Below are 22,076 nucleotides of genomic sequence, written 5' to 3' on the forward strand. Positions count from 1 at the left end.
GTCAGCTGCTCCCCCATTCTCTGCCAGACTGCCGGAGGAAAAGCGAGCCTTGCAGGGGGACGTGCCCGCAAAAGGAACGAGCACGGGACGCAGCCTGCATCAAGAACGGGAAACCGTCATCAGAAGCCCATTCTGGATGAAAATCAAATTCTTATTAACTCCACTGGCCCCAAATTAACTCCAAAATTCACTTCTCAAAATTAAAAGCTCATATGCTGGCTTGTTGGCATACTTCTTTTCTGTTAGAAACTGGATGCCAGCCTAAGTCCTGGGGGAAGCACACCTCAACCTTTTCCTGCGCCTGCACCCACACTCACACCGTTCAGGGACCTGACCAGGCCCTGGAAAAGTAAAGTGACAAAGGGAGGAGGTAAAGTGGCCTTGCCCCAGGTGGCATTTAGCCAAAGGATCACTGGGGACAGGAGGGACACAGAAAAATAGGTCAAAGAGCATGCCTTCCGCTATTATGAAATCGGGTCTGGGATGAACCCTTTCTTGTGAAGCATTTTGTACGCAGTATTGCCTTGGAGTCCACTATCCTCTCCAATGATTCCAATAAACTAGTTTCTTCAACTGTTTGAAGCAACTTTCCTAGATTTACCTCAACAACAACAACAACAAAAATACCACGATGTGGGGAAAAAAACCTTTTTTCCTTCTGAAAAAAGTTTAGTGTACTCCAAACAAGTGGCACTTACACTAGAGACTGCCAGGCTAATTTCAAACACTTGTTTCCTACGGTAGCACTGCACTGTTCATCAATTTGCTCGAGCGGGCACCAGTAATGTCTTCAAGGTGAGATTTGTTGTTACTGTGTTTGGCATCTCGAATACACCATGGGGAGCTTGCCAGGCTTTGCCCTGTGGGCGGGACACTCTCGGTAGCTTGCCGGGCTCTCCGAGAGGGACGGAGGAATCAAACCTGGGTAGGTTGCGCACAAGACAAAGGCCCTACTCGCTGCATTATTGCTATAGCCCTTTATTGATAATAAGCTGGCAAAATGAACTATGACAAAGTTGTTGAAACCTAAGGTGGTCAGATGCTAGCATTTTAAGGTCAAGACCAGTTCTGAGGCAGGGAGCTAGTATCTTCTTATCAGACATGGGGATAGGCTGCCTTAGTGACACACTTCTTCGTTCCTGATATTAAACGGTTAACCATATGATCTTGCATTTTCCTGCCTCCTCTGCTTTGATAATCCTATTTCTTCTGCTTCCTGAAAAAAAAAAGATCTAACTGCAAAATGGTCTGGTAATACAAACTGCCTTTCTTCCCTGTGCTCTACTTTATACTCAGGCCATGTGGTGCTACAGAGGTCAAGATGCTCCTTATCCAAACTATCTAGTTGGAAGCTTTAAAAAACTTGTTTCCGGGTCTGGAGCAATAGCACAGCAGGTAAGGCATTTGCCTTGCACGCAGCCAACCCAGGTTCGATTCCCAGCATCCCATATGGTCCCCTGAGCACCACCAGGGGTGATTCCTGAGTGCAGAACCAGGAGTAACCCCTATGCATCTCCAGGTGTGACCCAAAAAGCAGAAAATGATAAATAAATAAATAACTTGTTTCCTACAATGTGACTAACTCCAGTTAAAAATGCAGTCATACCAATCTCTCTGTCACTGTTCTCCCGTTGTTCATCGATTTTGCTCGAGCAGGTCCAGTAACATCTCCATTTTGAGACTTGTTGCTACTGTGTTTTGCATATCGAATACATCATGGGGAGCTTGCCAGGCTTTGCCGTGCAGGCGAGATACTCTCAGTAGCTTGCCGGGCTCTCCAAGAGGGGCAGAGGAATCAAACCCGGCTCAGCCGGGCTGGCTGTGCGCAAGGCAAACGCCCTACCACTGTGCTATCGCTCCATACCAATCTCTAAGGAAAATAAAGAAAATTACATTTCCAGAGGTGTCTAATATTTTCACAAGTGCTAAACACAACAAGGTAACCTGCTGACAGGCCAGAGTGACAGGTGCAGCAGGAAAGCACATGCCTCTACCTGTGAGACCCTGGGTTCGATTCCTGACACAGGAATGAAGGGAAGAAAGGGGGAGGGAAGGGAAAGGAATGGAGGAGAGGGAAAGGCTGAGAAAAAGAGGGGAAAGAAAGGAAGGGAGAGGGAGAGGGAAACGAGAGGAGAGGAGGGGAAAGATAGGGGAGGGGTAGGGAGGGGAGAGGAGAGAGAGAGGGAAGACCAGAAGGGCAGAGGGACGGGGAAACGGCTCAGAGGACTTTGCAGGCAGATCTGGGTTTGATCCCCAGCTCTGCACGTTCCCCCAAGCAGCACGCTGAAGTGACACCTAAGTGTCTCCAGGTATGGCCCAAAACACCAGAAACAAACCAAAAAAACTCTACTGATGCTAGGGCCAGGGGTGTGACTCAGTGGTAAGAGTGCATGCCTGTCTGTGTGAGGCCCTGGGTTTGAAGCTCAGCATGACCAAAATCAAAAAACAAGAACTACTACTGACTGGGAGATGCATGTGACTGCAAAAGTGACCCACCTACAATATAACAGAAATATTATGTATATTAATATATATGAGGGGAAACAGGGGCCAGGACGTCAGGTCAATGGTTAGACGCTTGCCACAAGAGCGTGGGGGGGAGGTGGGGGCGGAGCTGGAGAGACAGCACAGCGGGTAGGGCATTTGCCTTGCATGCAGCTGACCCGGGTTCGATTTCCAGCATCCCATATGGTCCCCTGAGCACTGCCAGGAGTAATTCCTGAGTGCAAAGCCAGGAGTAACCCCTGTGCATAGCCAGGTGTGACCCAAAAAGAAAAAAAAAAAAAGGAGTGTGTGGGGAGTGAAGGGCACAGGTAAAGGGATATACCTGATAATCTTTCATTATCTGTATTGCAAACCATAAGACCCAAAAGGAGAGAGAGAGAGAGAGAGAGAGAGAGAGAGAGAGAGAGAGAGAGAAAGTGCCTGCCACGGTGCTGCCATAGTGGCAGGCAGTGGGACAGGGAGTAGAGGGGTGTGTGTGGGGGGGGTGTTGGGCAGGAGGGAAACTGAGGCCATTGGTGGTGGGAAAAGTACACAGGTGAAGGAACGGGTGTTGGAACATTGTATGACTGAAATTCGGTCATGAACAACTTTTTTAAATGTGTATATCACTGTGATTCAATTTTTTTAAAAATTAAAATAAATTTAAATAAATAAACAATTAAAATTTAAAAAAATTTTAAAAAGTGACCCCCCTGGGTAACCGTCTTCAGAATTTCTGCTAAGAAATTGTAAGCACTAGATGTTAGAGCAAAAACAAATTCAGGAACCACCAGAACCTTAGAAGAAAACCCTGAATTGTCATTTTGGAAGAAACCCCACATCTTTCACATCAGATATAAATTCCCCAAATGTAACTTTTGAGATGTAGCTAATTTGGCTTTGTTTTCTCAATCAGAATTAGTCATGAACAAAATTCATGTATTTACTTTGTTTTTTGGACCACACCTGGCATCACTCCTGGCAGTGCTCAGGAGACCATATAGGTGCTGGCAATCAAACCCAGGTCGGCCATGTGCGCGGCAAGTGTCCTACCTGATGTACTGCTCTTCTGGCCTGCCCTAAGATTCACTGCTATTCCAGTTTCACGTCTTACCAAGAATTTTATAAAGTTTAATCTACATTAAGTTAGGAAGTTAGACCTGAAAGATTCCATCTGGTCTTTCCTTCAATACACCCACAGTGATCAACTGTATGTGGGGGTCGAGGGCAGGGGCGGGGGGAGGATGAGTCCATGTAGTTCACATAGATAAACTCAAGCAGAACGGAAGACAAATGACCATGGTCAATGATCTTCCAAAAACTGTCAATTCCTTCACCCCACCCAGCTCCTAGTAACCACTGCCAGACCGTTCTCGTTCTCCTCTTAGTCTGTTTGAAATGCTCCCAAACTCTTCCACCCATCCATTCTGCACTCCCTGTCCAGCCCCTAACAGCCTTTCAAAACCTGCCGTCACCTCAGCCTCGTCACTTTCAAGATCTGTCCACCACCTTGGCCTCATCAGCTTCTGTTCAAAACCTTCTGATGACGCCCCACCTGGGAATAAAAGCTAAAGAACAAGGTCTGCAACCAACACCTAGCTTTTACCTACTGCATTCTCCTCTTCTCTTTCCCTTAGTCCCTAATAACAATTAACTATTTCTATAGGAATGTTCCCTCATTTTGGTGAAGAGGCACACCCTGCCATCTCATGGGTTACTCCCGGCTCTGCATTCATAATTACTCCTGGTAGTGCTCAGGGAACCACACGGGATGCCAGGGATCGAACCGTGGTTGGCTGCATGCAAGGCTAGCACCCTACCCATGAACTATCTCTCTGGCCCCACTCCTTCCTTGTTTTTGCTGCTGTTTTTTTGCTACGAGCTCCAGGAATCATGCAATGCTTATTTCCTTGCATTGCAAAGCAAGCACCTCTCCCAGGTCCCTTTATCCTCCCTTTAAGCGGCTCTCTCCATATCAGCTTCCCCAAACCTCCCCACTTCCGATTTTCTTAGGCCCTAACAAAGCCTTTACTGAGCCCATCAACTCCTTACGTCCACTCTAGGTTGCAGAAATCAACGGACTTGTTCTGTCCTGTTGTCCTCTCAAAAGTCCCCCTGCCCAGCAGCGCAAGTGACCAGAGTTCAGTGAACTATTCGTGACTTGAGGCAGTCCTTCATTTATCACATGTTTGCCGGGCCCTTAATTCAGGTCAAGAAGACTGTGAGGTCAAAGACCAGACACTGATGCTACCTTGGGTGACCCAGATGGGAACACAGGCCACACCCCCACCTCACCCCAAGCCCCCCAAAAGAAAAGCGCACCCAAAACTGCAGGCTCAGACCCGGGCCAGGTCCCAGTACCAGCTCAGAGCGAACAAAAAAAAAAGAGAGGGAGAGAGAGATAAGGCCTTTGCCTCTCCAGGGACTGTGTCAGCTTCCACCGTCCCGCTGCTTTTTAGGGATCCTGCCCCGAGGATCTCTGCTAGGGACCCCCCAAAAGAAGAAGCATCACGCGCGCTCCCCTCCGCCCGGGGGGTTAACTGGTCCGATTGGCCCAAAGTGCAACTTCCTACATCGTCACGCCGGGCCCGAGACTGAACAAGTGTTCAAGCTTCTGCCCTTCGGCCCTGGCCCCCTGCCCCCTGGCCCCCTGCCCCCTGGCCCCTGGCCCCTGGCCGCCGCGGCCCACCCCGGCCACCCGCGGCCCGCGCGCCCGCCTTCCGCGCTGCCCCACCTGCTCCCGGCGTCCCCTCCGGCTCCTCCCCGCGCCTGCGCCCGCGAGCCCACGTGGGCCCGGGCGGCGCTGACCAGGGCCGGGGCGCTGGACACACCCCTGCTCGCGTCGAGCGCGCGTCTGATTGGCCGTTCCCCGCTCGCGCGAGCCGCCTCTGCCCGCCGCGGCCGCTCCCCTAAAGGCGCTGCCGTTGCCTTTGCTGCTGCTGCTGCTGCTGCAACCCTGCCCCGCGCTGTCCTCTCCGCCGGCGTCCACCCCGGAGCCCCCGCCGCCCGCCGACATGTCCCAGGTAGGACGCGCGCCCCGCGGGCCGCGGGCAGGACCCCCGGGGACCCGCGTCCAGCCCGGGACCGCCTTGGGAGCGCGACTTCCCGAGCTGGAACCGCCGTCCGCCGCCGCCCGGGAGAGTCGCGCTTAACGGGGAGCGTGGACTTCTGCAAGCCCCGCGGGGTAACGGGGCTGGGGGCGCGGCGGGAGGGGGAGTCGAGCATCCGATCGGAACCCCCGGGGCGGAAGGAAGGGCTGGACGGGCAGCGCCGCGCGGCGCGGGGAAGCGGGGCGGCCAGCGCCGAGCTTGGCGGCCAGGGGGAAGTGGACGCCAGGAGTCCTGAGTGCGGAACGGGCGCGGAGGAGCTGGGGGCCTGGGGGAGGGGAGGAAGGGGGGTCCTGCTCTTCGACTGTGCCGCTTTTCTGGGGCCGAGTTGCTCGAACCTGACCTCTGGCTCCTCTCGCCTCTCTGCGATCTGGGCACGGGGACAGAGGTCAGCGAGCGCTGGACACCGCAGCAGCCCCTGGAGGAAGGGACAGCCGCTGGCACCACGGCGCGCCCGTGCTGGTGTCTCCTGGAACGCGCTGTGCTCGCCTGGCTGGACTGGAGACCCAGATCGGGCCCAGTGGGGTGACCGGGCAGTGAGGGACGCTGCTTTCCACCCACCCACCCACCCCCCCACACACACACCACCGCACCCCTCCCCTAGGAAGTGCGGCCGCAATCTCCAACGCTTGGTGTTGGCGCGGTGCGTGGTCAGCGGAAAGCGCCCGAAACTAAGTTGCTCATCTAGGGAGTGAATGTGCTCCTGCAACTTTTTTTTCCCCCCGTGAACTCTTTCTAGCCACTCAGTGTATTGTGGGATGGGGGATGCACTTGATCGCTCCCCCCTCCCCACCCCCACTTACACTTTTCCAGTCCCTCCTTTCCTTTACTGAACTCTGCTCTCGCCTCTCTAGGCTGAGTTCGACAAGGCTGCCGAGGAGGTGAAGAACCTCAAATCCAAGCCCACCGACGAGGAGATGCTGTTCATCTACAGCCATTTCAAGCAGGCAACTGTGGGTGACGTGAATACAGGTGAATGTCGGGCCAGCTGGGCCTCTGCTCATCACAGCAGAAGAGCCAGACCTTGTCGGTGTGCCGGAATCTCCCTCATGAAACCCACTGTGGGGAGTTGCTCCTGGCAGGTCGTGGCGAGGGGGGCTGGTGGTGGAGTTCCCCGGGCTTTGCGCTGGAATTATGTTCCGGCCTAGTGTTCGCAGACTCTGTGTTGTTATTGGTTTTCTTGGCGTTTCAAGTAGGAGAACTCAAGTCCTAGTTTTGTTGGGGTTTTTTGTATGTCCGGGCACCACCCGCCGACAATGCTCAGGGGTCACTCCCAGTGGGGCTCAGGAACCGAGATGAGGGGTCTCGGATTGAAACTGGGTCAGCAGTGTGCAAAGCGAGTGCCTCACCCACTGCACTCTCGCTCCGGCCCCCAAGTCCTAGTATTGGAAGGGTGTTATTCATTATCACCCAGTGGTTTCTTCCTAGTTGAGATCCTACAAACAGGGGCCACCCACAGGCTTGAAAGAGACTTGCTCCCAACTCTCCACTCTGTCCTTATGGAGCCACCTGGGAGCTGCCCCCAGATGGGCAGGATCAAAGCCAAAGCAGCTTCCCGGGACACTTCCTGGGAAGTGCTCCACACTCATCATGCCCTGACGTGAAGCCTGGGTATAAACTTTGAGGGCACCATTCGGACCACCGTAATCCGGATGACCATGTTTCTCGCCTCGACTCGTTTTCATTCTGCTCAAGTCCTTGGAACTCTGTGCATACGCAGACAGTTACACAGTTCACAGTGGGGTATTTGCAAGGACCCAGGTGGGTAGCCATGGCAGTGTGGAAGTAGGTGGTCCCTCACCCCATCCCCACTCCCCAGCCCTGTTCCGGCACTTAGGCACGATCCCCGATTCGTTGCAGTTGGTGTGGAGTGTGGAGCAGCGGGCTGGATGCCAGCCAGCTGGAAGCAAAGACACACTTTGCCTAGAGCGAAGAAGGATCACAGGCAGCGCCAAACCCAGTGCAGGCTCAGAGAAGACCTAGTTGAGAAAGCCCTTGTGGCAAAGGGGAGTTTTCGACTTAGCTTCTGAACGGCTCTCTCACAGAGATGTGAGGTTTGGGTGGCCAGAGGAGTCAAGATGCTTTTTTGCCAAACTGCCTTCGCAGAGATGCTTACATGAGTGTGGGGAGCTGAGCACTGACCCTGCCAAGGCCTGCGCAGGACCTCTGCCCTCCGGGGCTGCTCCCTGCCCTGGAGTGTGACACCCACTAGTCCCATGAGGCATGCTTGATTTCAACTGAATGCAGTGCAGGGAAATTAAGGCAGAAATTTGGGGGCTGAAGCAATAATAGAGAACATAGGGCCCTTGCCTCACACGCGGCTGACCCTAGTTTCATCACCAGCATCCCAAATGGGCCCCTGAGTACTGCCAGGAGTAATTCCTGCGTAAGCTCTGAGCACCTCCTGGTGTGGCCCAATCAATCCCCCGCCCCACTGCCCTCTAAAAAATAAACAGAAGTTCAGTCCGTGGGCACACAGGTCACATTTCAGGTTTTCAGTGACCACCTAGAGCAAGTGGTCCCTGCATTGGACACTGAAACATGGCCCTACTTCCATGGTCACCAAGGGGACTCTAGATTCTAATGCTGAGTCAGGTGTGGGCGGCCCCTCAGGTGTTCCCAGGATCACCTCCCAGAAAGGGTTGAGGGAGACTGAACTTCCCCAGACACCATGACCTGGGCTGTGGGTGCACCATGGCTACCCTAAGGGTTGGCTGTCAGCATGGCAAGGAAATGGGACATCAAGGAAGTAAGTGGTGAGTGCTTGTCCCAACTGCAACCGAAACCAGTCGATGAGGACAAAATTATGATAGCCCCTAGAAAAGTGTGCCCTTGGGAAAACACTCCCGCATACTCAGATATAGGCTAACAGTTTGGTTTGGTCTTTTAATGGGGCATGCACATGAGTGGACGGAAGGGGTGTAGGAAACTGATCTCAAAATGCATGAGGGAGGGCCGGGGAGACTGCTCTGGGATCTGGGACCTTGTGTGCACAAGAGTCCAAGTTCAATCCCTGGCATCACATGGACCCCTAGTGGTAGCCCAAGTGGTACCACATCTCTGGACCCCAGCCTTGGACGATCTATCCCAGTTGGCTGAGCGTCCCCACACATGGCCACCAGACTCTGCAGCATTGCTTGGGAGCCCGAAAAAAATAACTGAAAGTAACGTATGAGGGAGAGAAATGAGGTGGCTGGACTCCAGACTTCAAGAGAAACTTTGAGAAGTTGGCTTTATAGGTTTGAAATCTAGGCCTTGTGGACGGTGGATGTGGTACTTCTTAGAGTGCAGTCTTTAGAAGGAGGAAATTCAGAGTTAAGTTGTAAGGCAGGATTGTCCGATAGTAAGTGTTTCCACGGGGCCATAAGGTGGAAATAGTATCATCGGGTGCTTGCCCTGCACACAACTGACCCAGATTCATTCTCCAGAATCCTGTATGGTCCTCTGAGCCCCTCCAGGAGTGATCCCTGAGTGCAGAGCCAGGAGTAAGCCCTGAGCTTACTTTTGGGTGTAAAAGTAAGCAAAAGTTTTTTAAGTTTTTTTTTTTAAGCAAAAACTTAAAAAAAAAAAAAGGAATAAGGTTTCCTCTCTATTTTGGAGACGTTTCATTTGGGTTTCTGTACATCCACCTTTCTGAAGGTCGAGTATAGCTGATTCTGAGTACTAGCTGATTGTGCCACTGAGTCCAGGAGACGTAGCTATAATACAGGATGCTTTACATAGCCAGGAGGGTAATAAAGTTCTTCCTCCCACCTGGAGGCAGCTCTGATATCTTTCTTCTCCTTGTTTCAGAGCGGCCTGGCATGTTGGACTTCAAAGGCAAGGCCAAGTGGGATGCCTGGAACGGGCTGAAAGGTAACGGTTGTGATCATTTCTCCTGGTGGGTGAAGCCAGTGCGGAAATGCTCTTCACAGTGAATTCTTAGAGAAGAGGAGAGAAAACGGAGCTTCTGTGAGGCACATGCTGGAAACCAGCTTAGCCTGTGCCAGGAGAGGGGGCCTGACCCAGCCACCTACTTCTTCTCCCTACCCTATTTACAGTAGTCATCCTCTGGAGTGGACAGACCACTAAAACAGCAGACTGGAGGGGGGAGGGGGGCGATATTAATCAGCAGGGCCTTTGTGTGTGTTCAGGGTGAAGGGTGATTTCCCACCCACCCCACCTCTTCCCCACAAGGCCAGGCAGTGACTCCTCGGCCCAAGTAGCCCTCTCCCGCTCCTCCCACCCAGAGCTACATGAACGAAGGAATGAGCTCATGTGAGCCGGGCTGGACAACACAGGCCCAGAAAATGAAGTGATTCCGGGCAAAAGAACAGCAGCCAGGAAGTGTCCTGGCACCATCTTAATCATGTGCCACCTGCCGTAGCGAGACCTCACAGTTGGCACCAAAGCGCCTGCCGGCTTTGTGCTCTGGCTGGCTGGTTTCTGAATAGGCCCTCTGTCTTACTGCAAATAAGAAACCCTTGAATGCAGAAGGGGCCAGAATACAATAAAGACACTCCTGGGATTCTCAGATAACTGGAGGGGGAATGCCCGCCAGCCTCTCGGTTTTCCTTGGGTGCTTCCACACCATTCTCCGGCCCTGCGTGCTGTCCAGGGCTCAGAACATGCCTGGACTCCCAGTGTGTCTGGGAGTGAGAGCCCGCGGGGGGGCGGGGGAGGAGGGTCGCAATCTTGGCTGGAGTCTGCGTCCCATATCATAGCAAGGAGGCCGTGAGTTGCCTCTTTCTCCTGCCTGTGCTTAAGAGTTCTGGAATCTTCTCTCTGGGGAGAAGAAGGTGCCTGGCTTTGTCTTGATGCTGCTTGCTCAGCCACTCCGGGAGGTAACTCCAGGAACTCACAGAGAAAGACACGGTGGGCACAAACTCATGGCAAGAGTCAAGTGCCCCGAAGTCACCACAGCTCCCTGCGGTGGTCTGGGCCTGTCTGGAGCCGCCCAGTCGTTTGCCACTCACTGTCAGCCCACAAGCCCGACAGGCTCTCGGTCAGCCCTGCCTCCCCTCTGACCTGTGAACTTCTTGCTTCCCTCCAGGGACTTCCAAGGACAGTGCCATGAAAGCCTACGTTGAAAAAGTAGAAGAGCTCAAGGGCAAATATGGAATATAAGGACTGGGTTTGGCTGCCAGCCACACATTTCATCTCGACATAATTTTATAACGCCTCGTTTTTCTAATACTGCGGATGAAGTGAAATAATGAAAATAACCGGTTAACCAACTTCTTCAGACTCTGCAGAGTAGGGACTGAAGCAGCCTTTGCAAAGTAGTTTTTATCTGTAGATTATTAAAAGTACATTTGCTACTTAATGCTTTTGGTGATATGGAAAATAATTGACTCTGTTTCAGTCTCTCTCTCTCTCTCTCTCTCTACCTTTTCTTCAAGAATTGGTTGAGTTTTTATCAACTAGAGTGATTTTAGTGTGTCTGTGTGTGAGTGAGTCTGTGTGTGTGTGAGTGAGTGAGTGTGTGTGTTGGTACCAAGGACCCAGGGTCTCATACATGCAAAATGCTTGCTGTGCCAGTGTCCTGAGCCCCCGGAGAGATTTTAGGAGTGGTCTTTCCCTCTCCTTCTCCCCAGTACCACAACCCAGGAGGCTGCCTGAGCCTGCAGGTGCTGCACACCTCTTTCTTGTCCCCTCTGGCCTTGTGCACTGAGGAAAGCAGAGTTGGCACACATTCGAGATTTCATATGAGATTCAGTTAGTCCACGGTTCCAAAGCAAACAGGCCAGAGTAGAGCCTGGAGTCAGAGATGACCTATACCATGACCATATTCCTGGAACTCCCATGGGAGTGTGGCCAAAACAGCTGGGCAGGCCGGCGTTGAGCCTAGGGTGAGAATGCTCAGTGGAGAGAAGGCTGATCGGACATGGGGAGACCCAGGGGGTGCAGAGGACAAAGCAGCTTGGCCCTGGAGGAGGCGGCAGAGCTGGAAATGAGAAGAAGGAAAAGTGAAAGCTCTGATCTTGGATGTAGTCCAGCATCACCCCAGAAAAGCAGCCCAGCACGGCTCTCCCGAGTTCAGATGCCCACCTCACCTACGGTGACCTGCAGTGTAACAGAAACAGGGACAGCAGGGAGGGTACTGTGGTCTATGCAGAAAGTGGGATCTCTCTGTGTCTGTCTGTCTGTCTGTCTCTCTCTCTCTCTCTCTCTCTCTCTCCTCTCCTCTCTCTCCCACTGTCCCTCCTGCCTCCAGTTACAGGCAGCAAGCTGGAGATGGTGACTTTGCTTCTGCAAAGCAGTGGGGGACACTGTCCAGCAGCCCAAACTCGGTGGGAGGGTCATTTACGGACATAGCAGTTAGTTCCTCCCGGGTGCTCAAGTGAGTGACAGAGGGTCGATGAGGCCGCGATCCCAGGGTCCTGCTCTCCTCCCTCTCAGCTCCACACAAGGCTGCCACAACCACCTACTCCCAGACATCCACAAGCCCCATGAATGCAGTAATGAGCCCTGGCCACACCTGCACCTGTATCTGAGTCATCTTTGCTCACTTTTTGATTATTACTGGGGAAAACCAGTCAGGGATAGTAGTTCCGGGGACAACATCTACAGTGCACAGGGCTCACTCCTGACTTTGCACTTACGAGGGCTCACTACTGGCAGTCGGTGGTGCTGGGGATTGAATTGAGATCTACTGTGTGCAAAGCAAGTGTCTTCACCCCTGTACCTTTTCTCTAGCATTGGGAAAACCAATTTTTTTTTTAATAATTGAATCACCGTGAGATAGCATTACAAAGCTGTTCATAGTAGGTTTCAGTCATACACCCGTCCCTCCACCAGTGTAATTTCCCAGCACCAGTGTCCCCAAATTTCCTCCCATCACCCCTACCCACCCCCTCCATAACCTGCACATCTCTGTGTCTCTCTGTCTCTCTCTGTCTCTGTCTTTCACACACACATTTTAGGCTTGCAATAAATGTGGTTTATTGCACATTATGGTTTGCAATACAAATGGTGACAATTCTGTTTATCTTTTTACCTACTTTCAACACTAAGTTCTTGTCCAGAGTGATCATTTCCAACTATATTGTCATACTGGACCCTCTTTTATCTTGATTACCCTCCATCCCCCCCCATACCTGTGGTAATTTCCAACTATTACCAATCCTCCTGGTCCCCTGGGGAAAAACAATTCTAAATGAAGTTTACATGGATGGTTTTGATCCACAGGCTTAAATCTGGGGTCAGACTAATCTGCCTACCAGGGTGGAGAACATTAAATGAGATGGGACAAGATACTCTGGGCATTGGTGTGTGCTAATATGTAGCATTTCATGATTGATTTTTTTTCCCTGCCAACTTTCAAACTAGATCCCTGGCAAACTACATCTTTGGCAGCACCGGTCAAAGTCGGGGACCTGGGGGCTGGAGCAATAGCACAGCAGGTAGGGCATTTGCCTTGCACGCAGCTGACTCAGGTTCGATTCCCATATGGTCCCCCAAGCACTGCCAGAAGTAATTCTCGAGTAGCCAGGAGTAACAACTGTGCATTGCTGGGTGTGACCCCCCCCAAAAAAAAAAACAAAGTTGGGGACCTGCCAGGAGCCAGTAATCCCTCCCTCCTTCGGAGTCCTGGAGACGAGAACAAAAAGCATGTACCCACCCACACTCTGCCCTGCTTCTAGCATGTGAGCCAGCCAGGGCCGGGCAGGTGTGCAGGTGTGTCCTAATACTGGCTACCTCACTGCTGGCTAGAATCAGAGAAAAAGGGGAAGTCCTGTTAAAGCGCAGCCTTGCCCTGAGCTCTCCCACGGTCCCCGCCACATGACAGCTGTCAAAGGCGCATTCACCACCACTTTGATCTTGATGGAGGACAGGGAAACCCAACTGTCCCCTTCCATCACACACCCTCTCGTGACATCTGGGCTCTGCCTCTCCACTGAGACCATCCTCCAACCTAATGCTGTGAAATGCCCCCCATCCCCCTGCCAGCTTTGGAAGGATCTGCAAAAAAAAGCAGATCCCATTGCCATTGCCGAGGCTAGGAGGGAGCTTTGCGGAGATGTTCTTCCTCTTTTTTAATTTTAAATGTTTTGTCACCAGAGCAATGGCACAGTGGGTGAGGCAGTTGCCTTGCACGCAGCCGACATGGCCGACCCCAGGTTCGATTCCTCTGCCCCTCTCAGAGAGCCCGGCAAGCTACCGAGAGTATCTCACCGGCACGGCAAAGCCTGGCAAGCTACCCGTGACGTATTCAATATGCCAAAAACAGTAACAACAAGTCTCACAGTTTGTTGTGAGACGTTACTGGTGGCTGCTTGAGCAAATCAATGAACAACGGGAAGACAGTGCTACTACAGTGCTTTCCAGTTTTACAGTCCTGTCACAGGTTGAGTTTCATGTATCCGACATACCACAGCTCCACCAGGTTGTCCACTTCCTACCATTTCCTGCCACCACTGTCTCGGGGTCTCCCTGTCACACCATTCCCACCCTCTTTCCCACCACTCACTATAATGGAAAGCTCTGTGCTATAGACTAGCTCTTAGATGCTGCAGCTTTGGGCCGGTTGCTACCCCCTTACCATGCTTCTTTATATCCACATACGAGCATGTCTCAGGACTGAGGCGATCATACAGCAGGTCAGGCGTTTGCCTTGCACACAGCTAACCCAGGTTCGATCCCGGGCATCACATATGGTCGCCTGAGCCTACCAGGAGTAATTCCTAAATGCAGAGTCAAGAATAACCCCTGAGCACTGCTGATTGTGGTTCTCGAATAAGAACAAAACGAAAAGTATCTCTCACCTACGTGTGTTCTTTTAAGCACCTCAGGTGGTGCAGGAGCTGACAAGGGTTTGAAGGACCCACCCCACCCCTGAAGTGGTGGTACCAGTTTCTCAGAGAATATTGTGGGCGTGGCTGCTTGAGGAAACCTCTCCAGCCTCTCCAGCAAGCAGATGACTTGAGAAACTGGGCAAAACTACTGGAGTGACTGGATTCTCTGCATCCAGGTGAGATAGACCTGGAGGGAAGGGTACCTGGGTGAGCCTCGGTTTCTCTAGCAATAGCCCGTGTACTCAGGAAGGAAAGCAAGCCCAGGCAGAGGAAAGAGAAGGCCCGGAGTGTGGGTGGTTGACAGGAGTCAGCTGAGAAGCTGTGAGGGGGCGGTTCAGCGGGGAGGTGGCTGAGTCAGAGAAGCAGAATAAGCAGGCATTTTTGCAGAGCTGTGTTTGGAGACCCGGGTCAAGGGTCAGGGTGGCCACCCCCTCCGCATCCCCAAGGGATGCTCAGCATGTTATTTATTCCTTTACTTAGAAATTAAGGACACAATGTTTAAGAATAGGAAGTCATAATACATGTTTGCATTGGGGGTAAGGGGTGTGTGTGTTTGCACACCACTTTTCAAAGAAGACTTGGAGTAGCTTAGAACAAACCAAAAATTAAGCAGCGTCCAGTGCAGAACCGTCGGCTTTTAAGATGACTCCAACCCTTGATGTGAAGGAGTTGGGGGTCCCATGCCATGTGGTATGAAAGTGTCCTGGGAAAGCCCCTCTCTTGTATGCATCGGGGACCCTGATCTCTGGGATTTTACTCAACCCAGAGAAGTCCAGGGATTAGTATGGTCTTTTATGTGTCATGATATTTTTTTTAACAAGTATCCCTACTAAGTAATAAATGGCCATAGGTTCAGATAGTGTTTTCATTTTCATGCAGCTGTAAAGAGAGCCCCCATAAGACTGGGGAGATGGCACAACAGGCTAAGTACATGCTTTGCAGGCAGGAAGACAAGCTCAACCCCCAGCACTGTATGCATCACTGAGCACTGCTGGGAGAGAACCTCCAGCACAGAACAGGAAACACCACCCCACCACCACTCACCCACCAAAGCACTGCCCAGTGCGGCCCTAAATCAAACAAACAAAAAGATAGTCTCATCTAGACCTTTATGAAATTAGTGAGCTATCAAAGATAATGCAGAGCTCTCCACTTTATTGTGTTGAGTCGCCGAGGGTGAGGTTTGTGGAGCCCCAACTCTGCTGCAGTGGGTTGAAATTAGGTCTGTGTCCCTCAGATAGATATGGCCACCCCCTGACCCCTCATCCCACCTTCCCAGTGGATGTGACCTTCCATAGAAAGCATGTTGTAGATGGAATTGATGTACAGAAGTGGACATGATGGTCCTGGATTGAAGGTGGGCCCTCATGCAAGGACTAATAATAGTTTTTTCTTTGTCTTTCTTTTTCAAAATGTAAATCTCTTATTTAAATGTTTGTAGTTGTATTTACTCCTTTGTATTGCCTCCCTCTATGTTATTAGAACAACTCAGATCTCACATGCACCGTTGTGCTTGCTGTGAGGGGTGCACATCAGGCTGCAGTGCTCATATAGTCCACCATGGTGCTCACGGGGTTGGCACCACTTAGTTGTAGCGCGTGCCCGTGTGCTCCCCAAAACAAGAGCTCTCAATTGAGGCATGTAAGTTGTGGTTGTGGCATGTGCTTACCAGAGCATGCATTTGTATATCTTTTTAGTTGTGGCACTCACCATTAGTTGCAAACCTTTTTTTTTTTTAATTTACTTGGTTTTTTTTTTAAATTTTTATTAGTGAGGTACAGTTGTAGACTTACAAATTTTTGTGCTTGGGTTTCAATTATACAATGATCAAATACCCATCCCTCCACCAGTGCCCATTTCCCACCACCACGGATCCCAGTATCCCTCCCACCCCCCATTCCCCCCATCCCACCCTGCCTCTGTGGCAGGGCATTCCCTTTTGTTCTCTCTCTCCTTTTGGGTGTTGTGGTTTACAAAGGAGGCAATGGGTGACAATCATGTTTGGTCTATAGTCTACTTTCAGCATGCTTCTCCCATCCTGGGAGGATCCTCCCAACACCCTTTATTTGGTGTTCCCTTCTCTATCTGAGCTCCCTTTTCCCCTAGCATGTGTGGTTGGCCTCCAAGCCATGGAGTAAAATTCCTGGCCAAGCAAGTGAAAACAGAAATAGACAAATGGGACTATCTTAAACTAAGAAGCTTCTGCACCTCAAAAGAAACAGTGACCAAAATACAAAGACAGTCTACAGAATGGGAAAGGATATTCGCCAAATACACATCTGATAAGGGGTTGATATCCAGGATATACAAAATACTGGTTGAACTCCACAAGAAGAAAACATCCAACCCCATAAAAAAATGGGGAGATGAAATGAATAGAAACTTTCACGAAGAAGAAATCCGTATGGCTAAAAGGCACATGAGAAAATGCTCCACATCATTAATCATCAGGGAGATGCAGATCAAAACCACAATGAGATATCACTTCACACCACACAGACTGGTCCATATCCACAAGAACAAAAGCAACTGGTGCTGGCGCGGATGTGGCAAGAAAGGGACCATCCTTCACTGCTGGTGGGAATGCCGATTTGTTCAGCCCTTTTGGAAAATAGTATGGACGATTCTCAAAAAATTAGAAATTGAGCTCCCATTTGACCCAGCAATACCACTCCTGGGAATATGTCCCAGAGAGGCAAAAAAGTATAGTTGAAGTGACATCTGCACTTGTTTGTTCATTGCAGCACTGTGTACAATAGCCAGAATCTGGAAAAAACCTGTGTGCCCCAGAACAAATGACTGGTTAAAGAAACTTTGGTACATTTACACAATGGAGTACTATGTAGCTGTTAGAAAAGATGAAGTCGTGAAATTTACATACAAGTGGTACTACATGGAAAGTATCATGCTAAGCGAAATGACTCAGAAAGGGATAGACATAGAAAGATTGCATTCATCTGGGGAACATAAAGTAACAAAATAGGAGACTAACACCCAAATTGCAAGCCTTTTTTTGTGATGCTCATACATGCCTGGGAGCTAGTGATCACCTGTGGCATCAGGGAATTACAGACAGCAGAGCTGTCAACTTCAAGCCACAAGGCAATCGCGCTTGTAGTCAGCACACATGGGATACCAGGGATTTGAACCCATGACCAAATGCAAGGCTCTAAGAACCTGCACTATTCCCCCTGGGGCCCTGATGCCCTTTAAACAAGAAGAGAGGAAGATTTGAGACAAAGACAATGGATTCTAGAGTCTCCGGAAGAAACCAAGGCTGCCAATACCTGGAATTTGAACTTCAAGTGTCCATGTTGCAAGGATAAATTATGGCTGTTTCAGGGCAACTAAATTCATGTAAATTATCGCAGCAATGCAGAGAAATATGCCCACTCAACCACAGTGTGGCTGCCTATGGGCTGGCCTAACCTTATACAGATAAGGATGAAGGTCTCTTGGTCTTAACGTGATCGTGTTCCCTCTCGTAAACATTTGATTGGTTTCATCTCTATTTAGCTATCAGGGAATCCTGGAAGTGTAGAAGTGTGAATTCTGCAGCATCACTGGGTTCTGGGTACAGCTATGCATGACACTAATTCTACCCTTAACTTCCATAAATATGAGTCAGTCCAGTCCTTTTTCATCTTGCTAAGAGTCAGCTTCTCAATAGAAAGACGAGAAAACACTATCCATAACTTATTCTCCTCCATTGGATAACCTGAAATTAACTGGTTTTCTTTTTTATTTTGTTTTGCTTTGTTTTTCACTATTATAGTGCTCTGTAAAAAAATTTCCCAACTTCACTTATAAAAACAAGTATGCATTTCTCATTTGTGGGTCTGAAGTTTGACTGTGAGCCTGATGGATTTCCCTGGCCTCAGCTAAGCCTGACTCCAGATTTACCTGATGTTGAAAATCTATTCCACACAGCTTCTCATTCTGGAACCACAGAATTCGGCCCTGGAAAGATTAGAGAACATACCACGCCAAGATGTACAGGTGATCACATCTTATTAATCAAAACAAATCTCATGGTCTGGGATATGCTCAATGGTAGAGCAAATTCCTTGCATATATGAGGTCCTGGTTTGATGCCCAACAGCCCCCACCCCAAAAAAGCAACAACAACAAAAAAACTTTCATATCTAAGCCCCAAATCTACATACAAGGTGATATGGTCACTATGTTTACTACACTGAAAGACACTACAGAGTTTTTTGGCCAATGACATGGATATGTAATTCTGTAATAGGGAGGATGAGAACAACCTAGAAAAGGCCAAGGGGAATGTCTCAAAGGTAGAGCACATGTTTTGCATGAGAGAGGCCCAGGTTCAGTCTCCTGCACCAATTGGGCCCTTGAGCACCTCCATGAGTAGTTCCTGAGCTTTGTGCCTGAATGATGCCCCCTTCCCACAAGCACCACTAGGTATGACCCCCCCAAAAAAAGAAATTAGGAAAAGAGAATAATTTATATTAGGAGATAGGATGCTCTGATTTTGCAGTACTGGGGATCATGCCCAGGTCCTCCACAAAGGTATATGCCCTGCCACTGAGCCACAAAGCCAGCTCTATAGCTGACTTCTTATACCTCACTGAAAGAATGTCATTTAAACATCTGTCTAATGATAGATTTGTCAATGAGCATCAATGCGAAAGGCACAGAGGCACGTCATGTTGCTTCTTTGTTCTAGCAGGATTGTTTGTGGTTTCCCAATGCATGTAGGTTATGGTATATTGGCTTCATTTCTGGACTAGAATTAAGTCAGTCATGGGCCCAGATGACAAAACTTAATGGAAAACGGAGTCACTCCTGTGCAAGGCAGCCCTATGATAGGCCAAAGCAGCATTCATGTTTTCTTGAAGTAAAGAAACAGTAGACGAACAAATGATACCCTAAACTTGCCTTCCTCCTAAAAGCAGGAATTTTCTCTGGCCCTCTCTGTGCCTTGTTGAAAGCCAGATCTAAACCTCTATGTGAAGATTATTCTCTAGCTCAGATGGAAGGACACTCCATCATCAGAGACACCTCATCATCAGAGACACCCTATCATCAGAGACACAGTTGGGAGGTATATATGAAACTCTGTGTAGTACACTAAATTAGTTCTGCAAATCCAAACTTCCAAGAGCTTCTTATCCTGTTCTTTCCAAGGTTTGGAGATCTCAGCCCCAAGGCCCATGCACCTGGGTTCTTCTGCAGGTTCCTTCACGTGCGAGGCTCATCCAAGCATGTGAAGAGTGGCCTTGAGCATGGCTGTGGCTGGGTACCGAAGGCCTTCAGCTGCCGGGGCTCTGCTCGGGGCAGAGAGGAAAACTCAACCCGCCCCCCTCCGAGGGGTCCCGGTGAAGACAGCATGGTGCGTGGGCAGGAGACTCTGCCAAGCCTGCTCGGATTGGGACAGGGCCTCCTCCACCCAGATCCCCCATTTTCCAGTAGCTAGGCAGTCACACCCACAAACTGCCTCCGGCTCCATAAAACCCCATCAATGGCCAAGATCCAGAGACTATAAAACAAAGCTCCCGGAAGTGACCTCTTATAGTCTAGGTCTCCTTCTCGGAAAACCCAGCAAGCTACTGAGAGTATCCTGCCCGCATGGCAGAGCCTGGCAAGCTCCCATGGTATATTCGATATGCCAAAAACAGTAACAATGATGTGTCTCATTCCCCTGACCCTGAAAGAGCTTCCAATGTGGCACCATTGGGAAGGACGAGTAAGGAGAGGCTGCTAAAATCTCAGGGCTAGGACGAATGCAGATGTTACTGGTGCCCGCTGGAGCAAATCGATGAACAACAGGATGACGGTGATACAGTGACAGTTCTTCTCAAAGGTTTTGTGTCATTATCTAAAAACTATATAAATTAGCTGTTTCAATTGTTCCCTAGGTTTTGTATTTTTCAGGCTCCCATGTGCACAAATTTTAAGTTCATGTTTTCTCTCTTGGCAATTTCTCATGTCCATTTCTGAACCAAATAAATGAATTAAAGCCAGTGAGGAGTGCCCCAATCCTCCCCCACCTCCAAATTCTCCTGTAAGCCATACATGGCTTTCCATGCATCTCAGACCGCCTTTCTTAGTTTCCACAGTGAGTGGCCCTGTCTGGGTGCCACGTTTGGTAACCTACTTCTCATGCCACACAGCATCACTTCCGCCATGGAGGACATAACTCAGCTGTTCAGTGGCCACAAGCCTGAGCTCAACCGCCAACTGAGACACACAGAGTCGGGACAGATTTTTCAAGGTTTTATTCACACACCAAAACACACTAATGCAAGGGACTATGTTAAGGACACTCATACAAAGGATTCAGCACTGAAGGTTTGCAAGCTGGGACTGTTTCCTGGGTTTGGGACCCCAGTCACCCTCAGGGAGAGGTTTTTAAGTCCTGTGCCCTCCTGCCTACATGCCTGGGTGCATGCCTGCATGTCTAGTTTCCTCTGCCATGTGCATTCTCATGATCTTGAGCAAGCTAATGGAGATATGGAAGCAAAACAGAGCAGTTAACACATCTCGTTACATTTACTTAATCATCCTTGTTATCTGTGATCAAAGATACGGGAATTTATGTCCGTGCCTTAGGAGTCTGGCATGTTTTTCTTACTAGGTTGTAAACTCATGATCCTAAAGCACAAAATAGAGTCTGACTTTCCAAAATGAAGTCGCGGTGGTTCTTTCATCAGCCCAGTTCAAGGAGGGAGCAGAGACCTATTTGTTTGTTTTTTTTAAGTGAAGCAGAATAATTCCTATTGAGCGAAACTTGCTTAGAAAAACGTTAGAAAAAGAGCTAGAACAAGAGTACAGTGGATAGAGTGCTTACCTTGTGGATCAAGGTTGATCCCTGGCATCCCACATAGTTCACAAGCACTGTTAAAAATGACCCCTGAGACTAGTATGACAACAACAGTTGCAAATGATCACGCTGGACTAGAGTGGAGTCTTAAAAGTAGGTAAAGAGATATACACAGCAACCTTTCAGTATCTGTATTACAAATCACAATGCCCAAAATGACAGAGACAGACAGACAGACAGACAGAGAAGTGCCTACCATAGATGCAGGCTGGGGGTGGAGTGGGGATGATGGGAGGGGAATTGGGGACACTGGTGATGGGGAATGTATACTTGTGGAGGGATGGGCATTGGAACACTATATGGCTGAAACCAAATCATAAACAGTTTTGCAAGGGTCTATCTCACAGTGATTCAATAAAGTAAATAAGTAGATAGATAAATAAATAAGAATGACCCCTGAGCATAGAGCCAGGAATAACCCCTGAACATCACCAGATATGTTCCAAAAACAAGAGGAAAAGAGAGAGAGGGGAAAGAGAGAGCAAGAGGAAGAGAACATGGGCTTGACAAGCAAGCCGAGACCTCATCTCTTGAAGGGAAATGTGGTGCCATTGGAGATAGAGCCTGTGGGAGAGAGCATAGACTTCGTCTCATGAGGGAAACTATGTCAGAGAACAGGGAAGAAGGGCTGTTGGGTCTAAATGCCTTTGCTGCTCTTCAGTGAGAATAGAACCTGCCAGAGAGGGGCACGAGGCATCCGTCCAGCGCCCCTTCCTGGATAGCCAAACCATCCATGTACCCTCCTTTTGCTCAGTGCAGTGTGAGATGAGCTTAGATCACTTTCTGGGTACAACATGATAGTGCTCAAAGGACACTTGGGCTGCTCAAAGGACCAGACAAGCAAACGGTTAGCAAAGT

The 22,076-nt window shown here is 49.8% G+C and overlaps 2 protein-coding genes across 4 annotated transcripts in view; one reads left to right on the forward strand and one right to left on the reverse strand.

The window, feature by feature from the left end:
* CUNH2orf76 (chromosome unknown C2orf76 homolog) overlaps positions 1-5,288 on the reverse strand; it is a 55,861-nt gene extending 50,573 nt beyond the window's left edge. Inside the window, exon 1 of one of the 3 annotated variants that reach the window (XM_056117601.1) lies at positions 5,219-5,288. The gene's annotated coding sequence lies outside the window, so the exon portion shown is untranslated. Of the gene's footprint in view, positions 1-4,536; positions 4,585-5,218 lie in introns of those variants that run through there. The other 2 variants (XM_056117600.1, XM_056117599.1) reach the window with 2 other exon arrangements.
* A 94-nt stretch (positions 5,289-5,382) lies between these two features.
* On the forward strand, positions 5,383-10,896 carry DBI (diazepam binding inhibitor, acyl-CoA binding protein). Its single transcript, XM_056117603.1, has 4 exons — positions 5,383-5,507; positions 6,446-6,563; positions 9,384-9,446; positions 10,624-10,896. Exons 1-4 carry the CDS (start codon positions 5,499-5,501, stop codon positions 10,695-10,697), a joined length of 264 nt encoding a protein of 87 aa, XP_055973578.1. The 5' UTR covers positions 5,383-5,498; the 3' UTR covers positions 10,698-10,896.
* The last annotated feature ends 11,180 nt before the right edge of the window (positions 10,897-22,076 follow it).

The sequence above is a fragment of the Sorex fumeus genome, unplaced genomic scaffold, assembly GCF_029834395.1.
Source record: "Sorex fumeus unplaced genomic scaffold, SorFum_2.1 ptg000035l, whole genome shotgun sequence".
Lineage (NCBI taxonomy): Eukaryota > Metazoa > Chordata > Mammalia > Eulipotyphla > Soricidae > Sorex > Sorex fumeus.

What these genes read in the sequence shown, in the direction of transcription:
- DBI (XM_056117603.1), top strand. An exon ending in TGTGGGTGACGTGAATACAG is followed by an intron (nt 6,564 to 9,383) that starts GTGAATGTCGGG and finishes TCCTTGTTTCAG; the next exon opens with AGCGGCCTGGCATGTTGGAC. An exon ending in TGCCTGGAACGGGCTGAAAG is followed by an intron (nt 9,447 to 10,623) that starts GTAACGGTTGTG and finishes GCTTCCCTCCAG; the next exon opens with GGACTTCCAAGGACAGTGCC.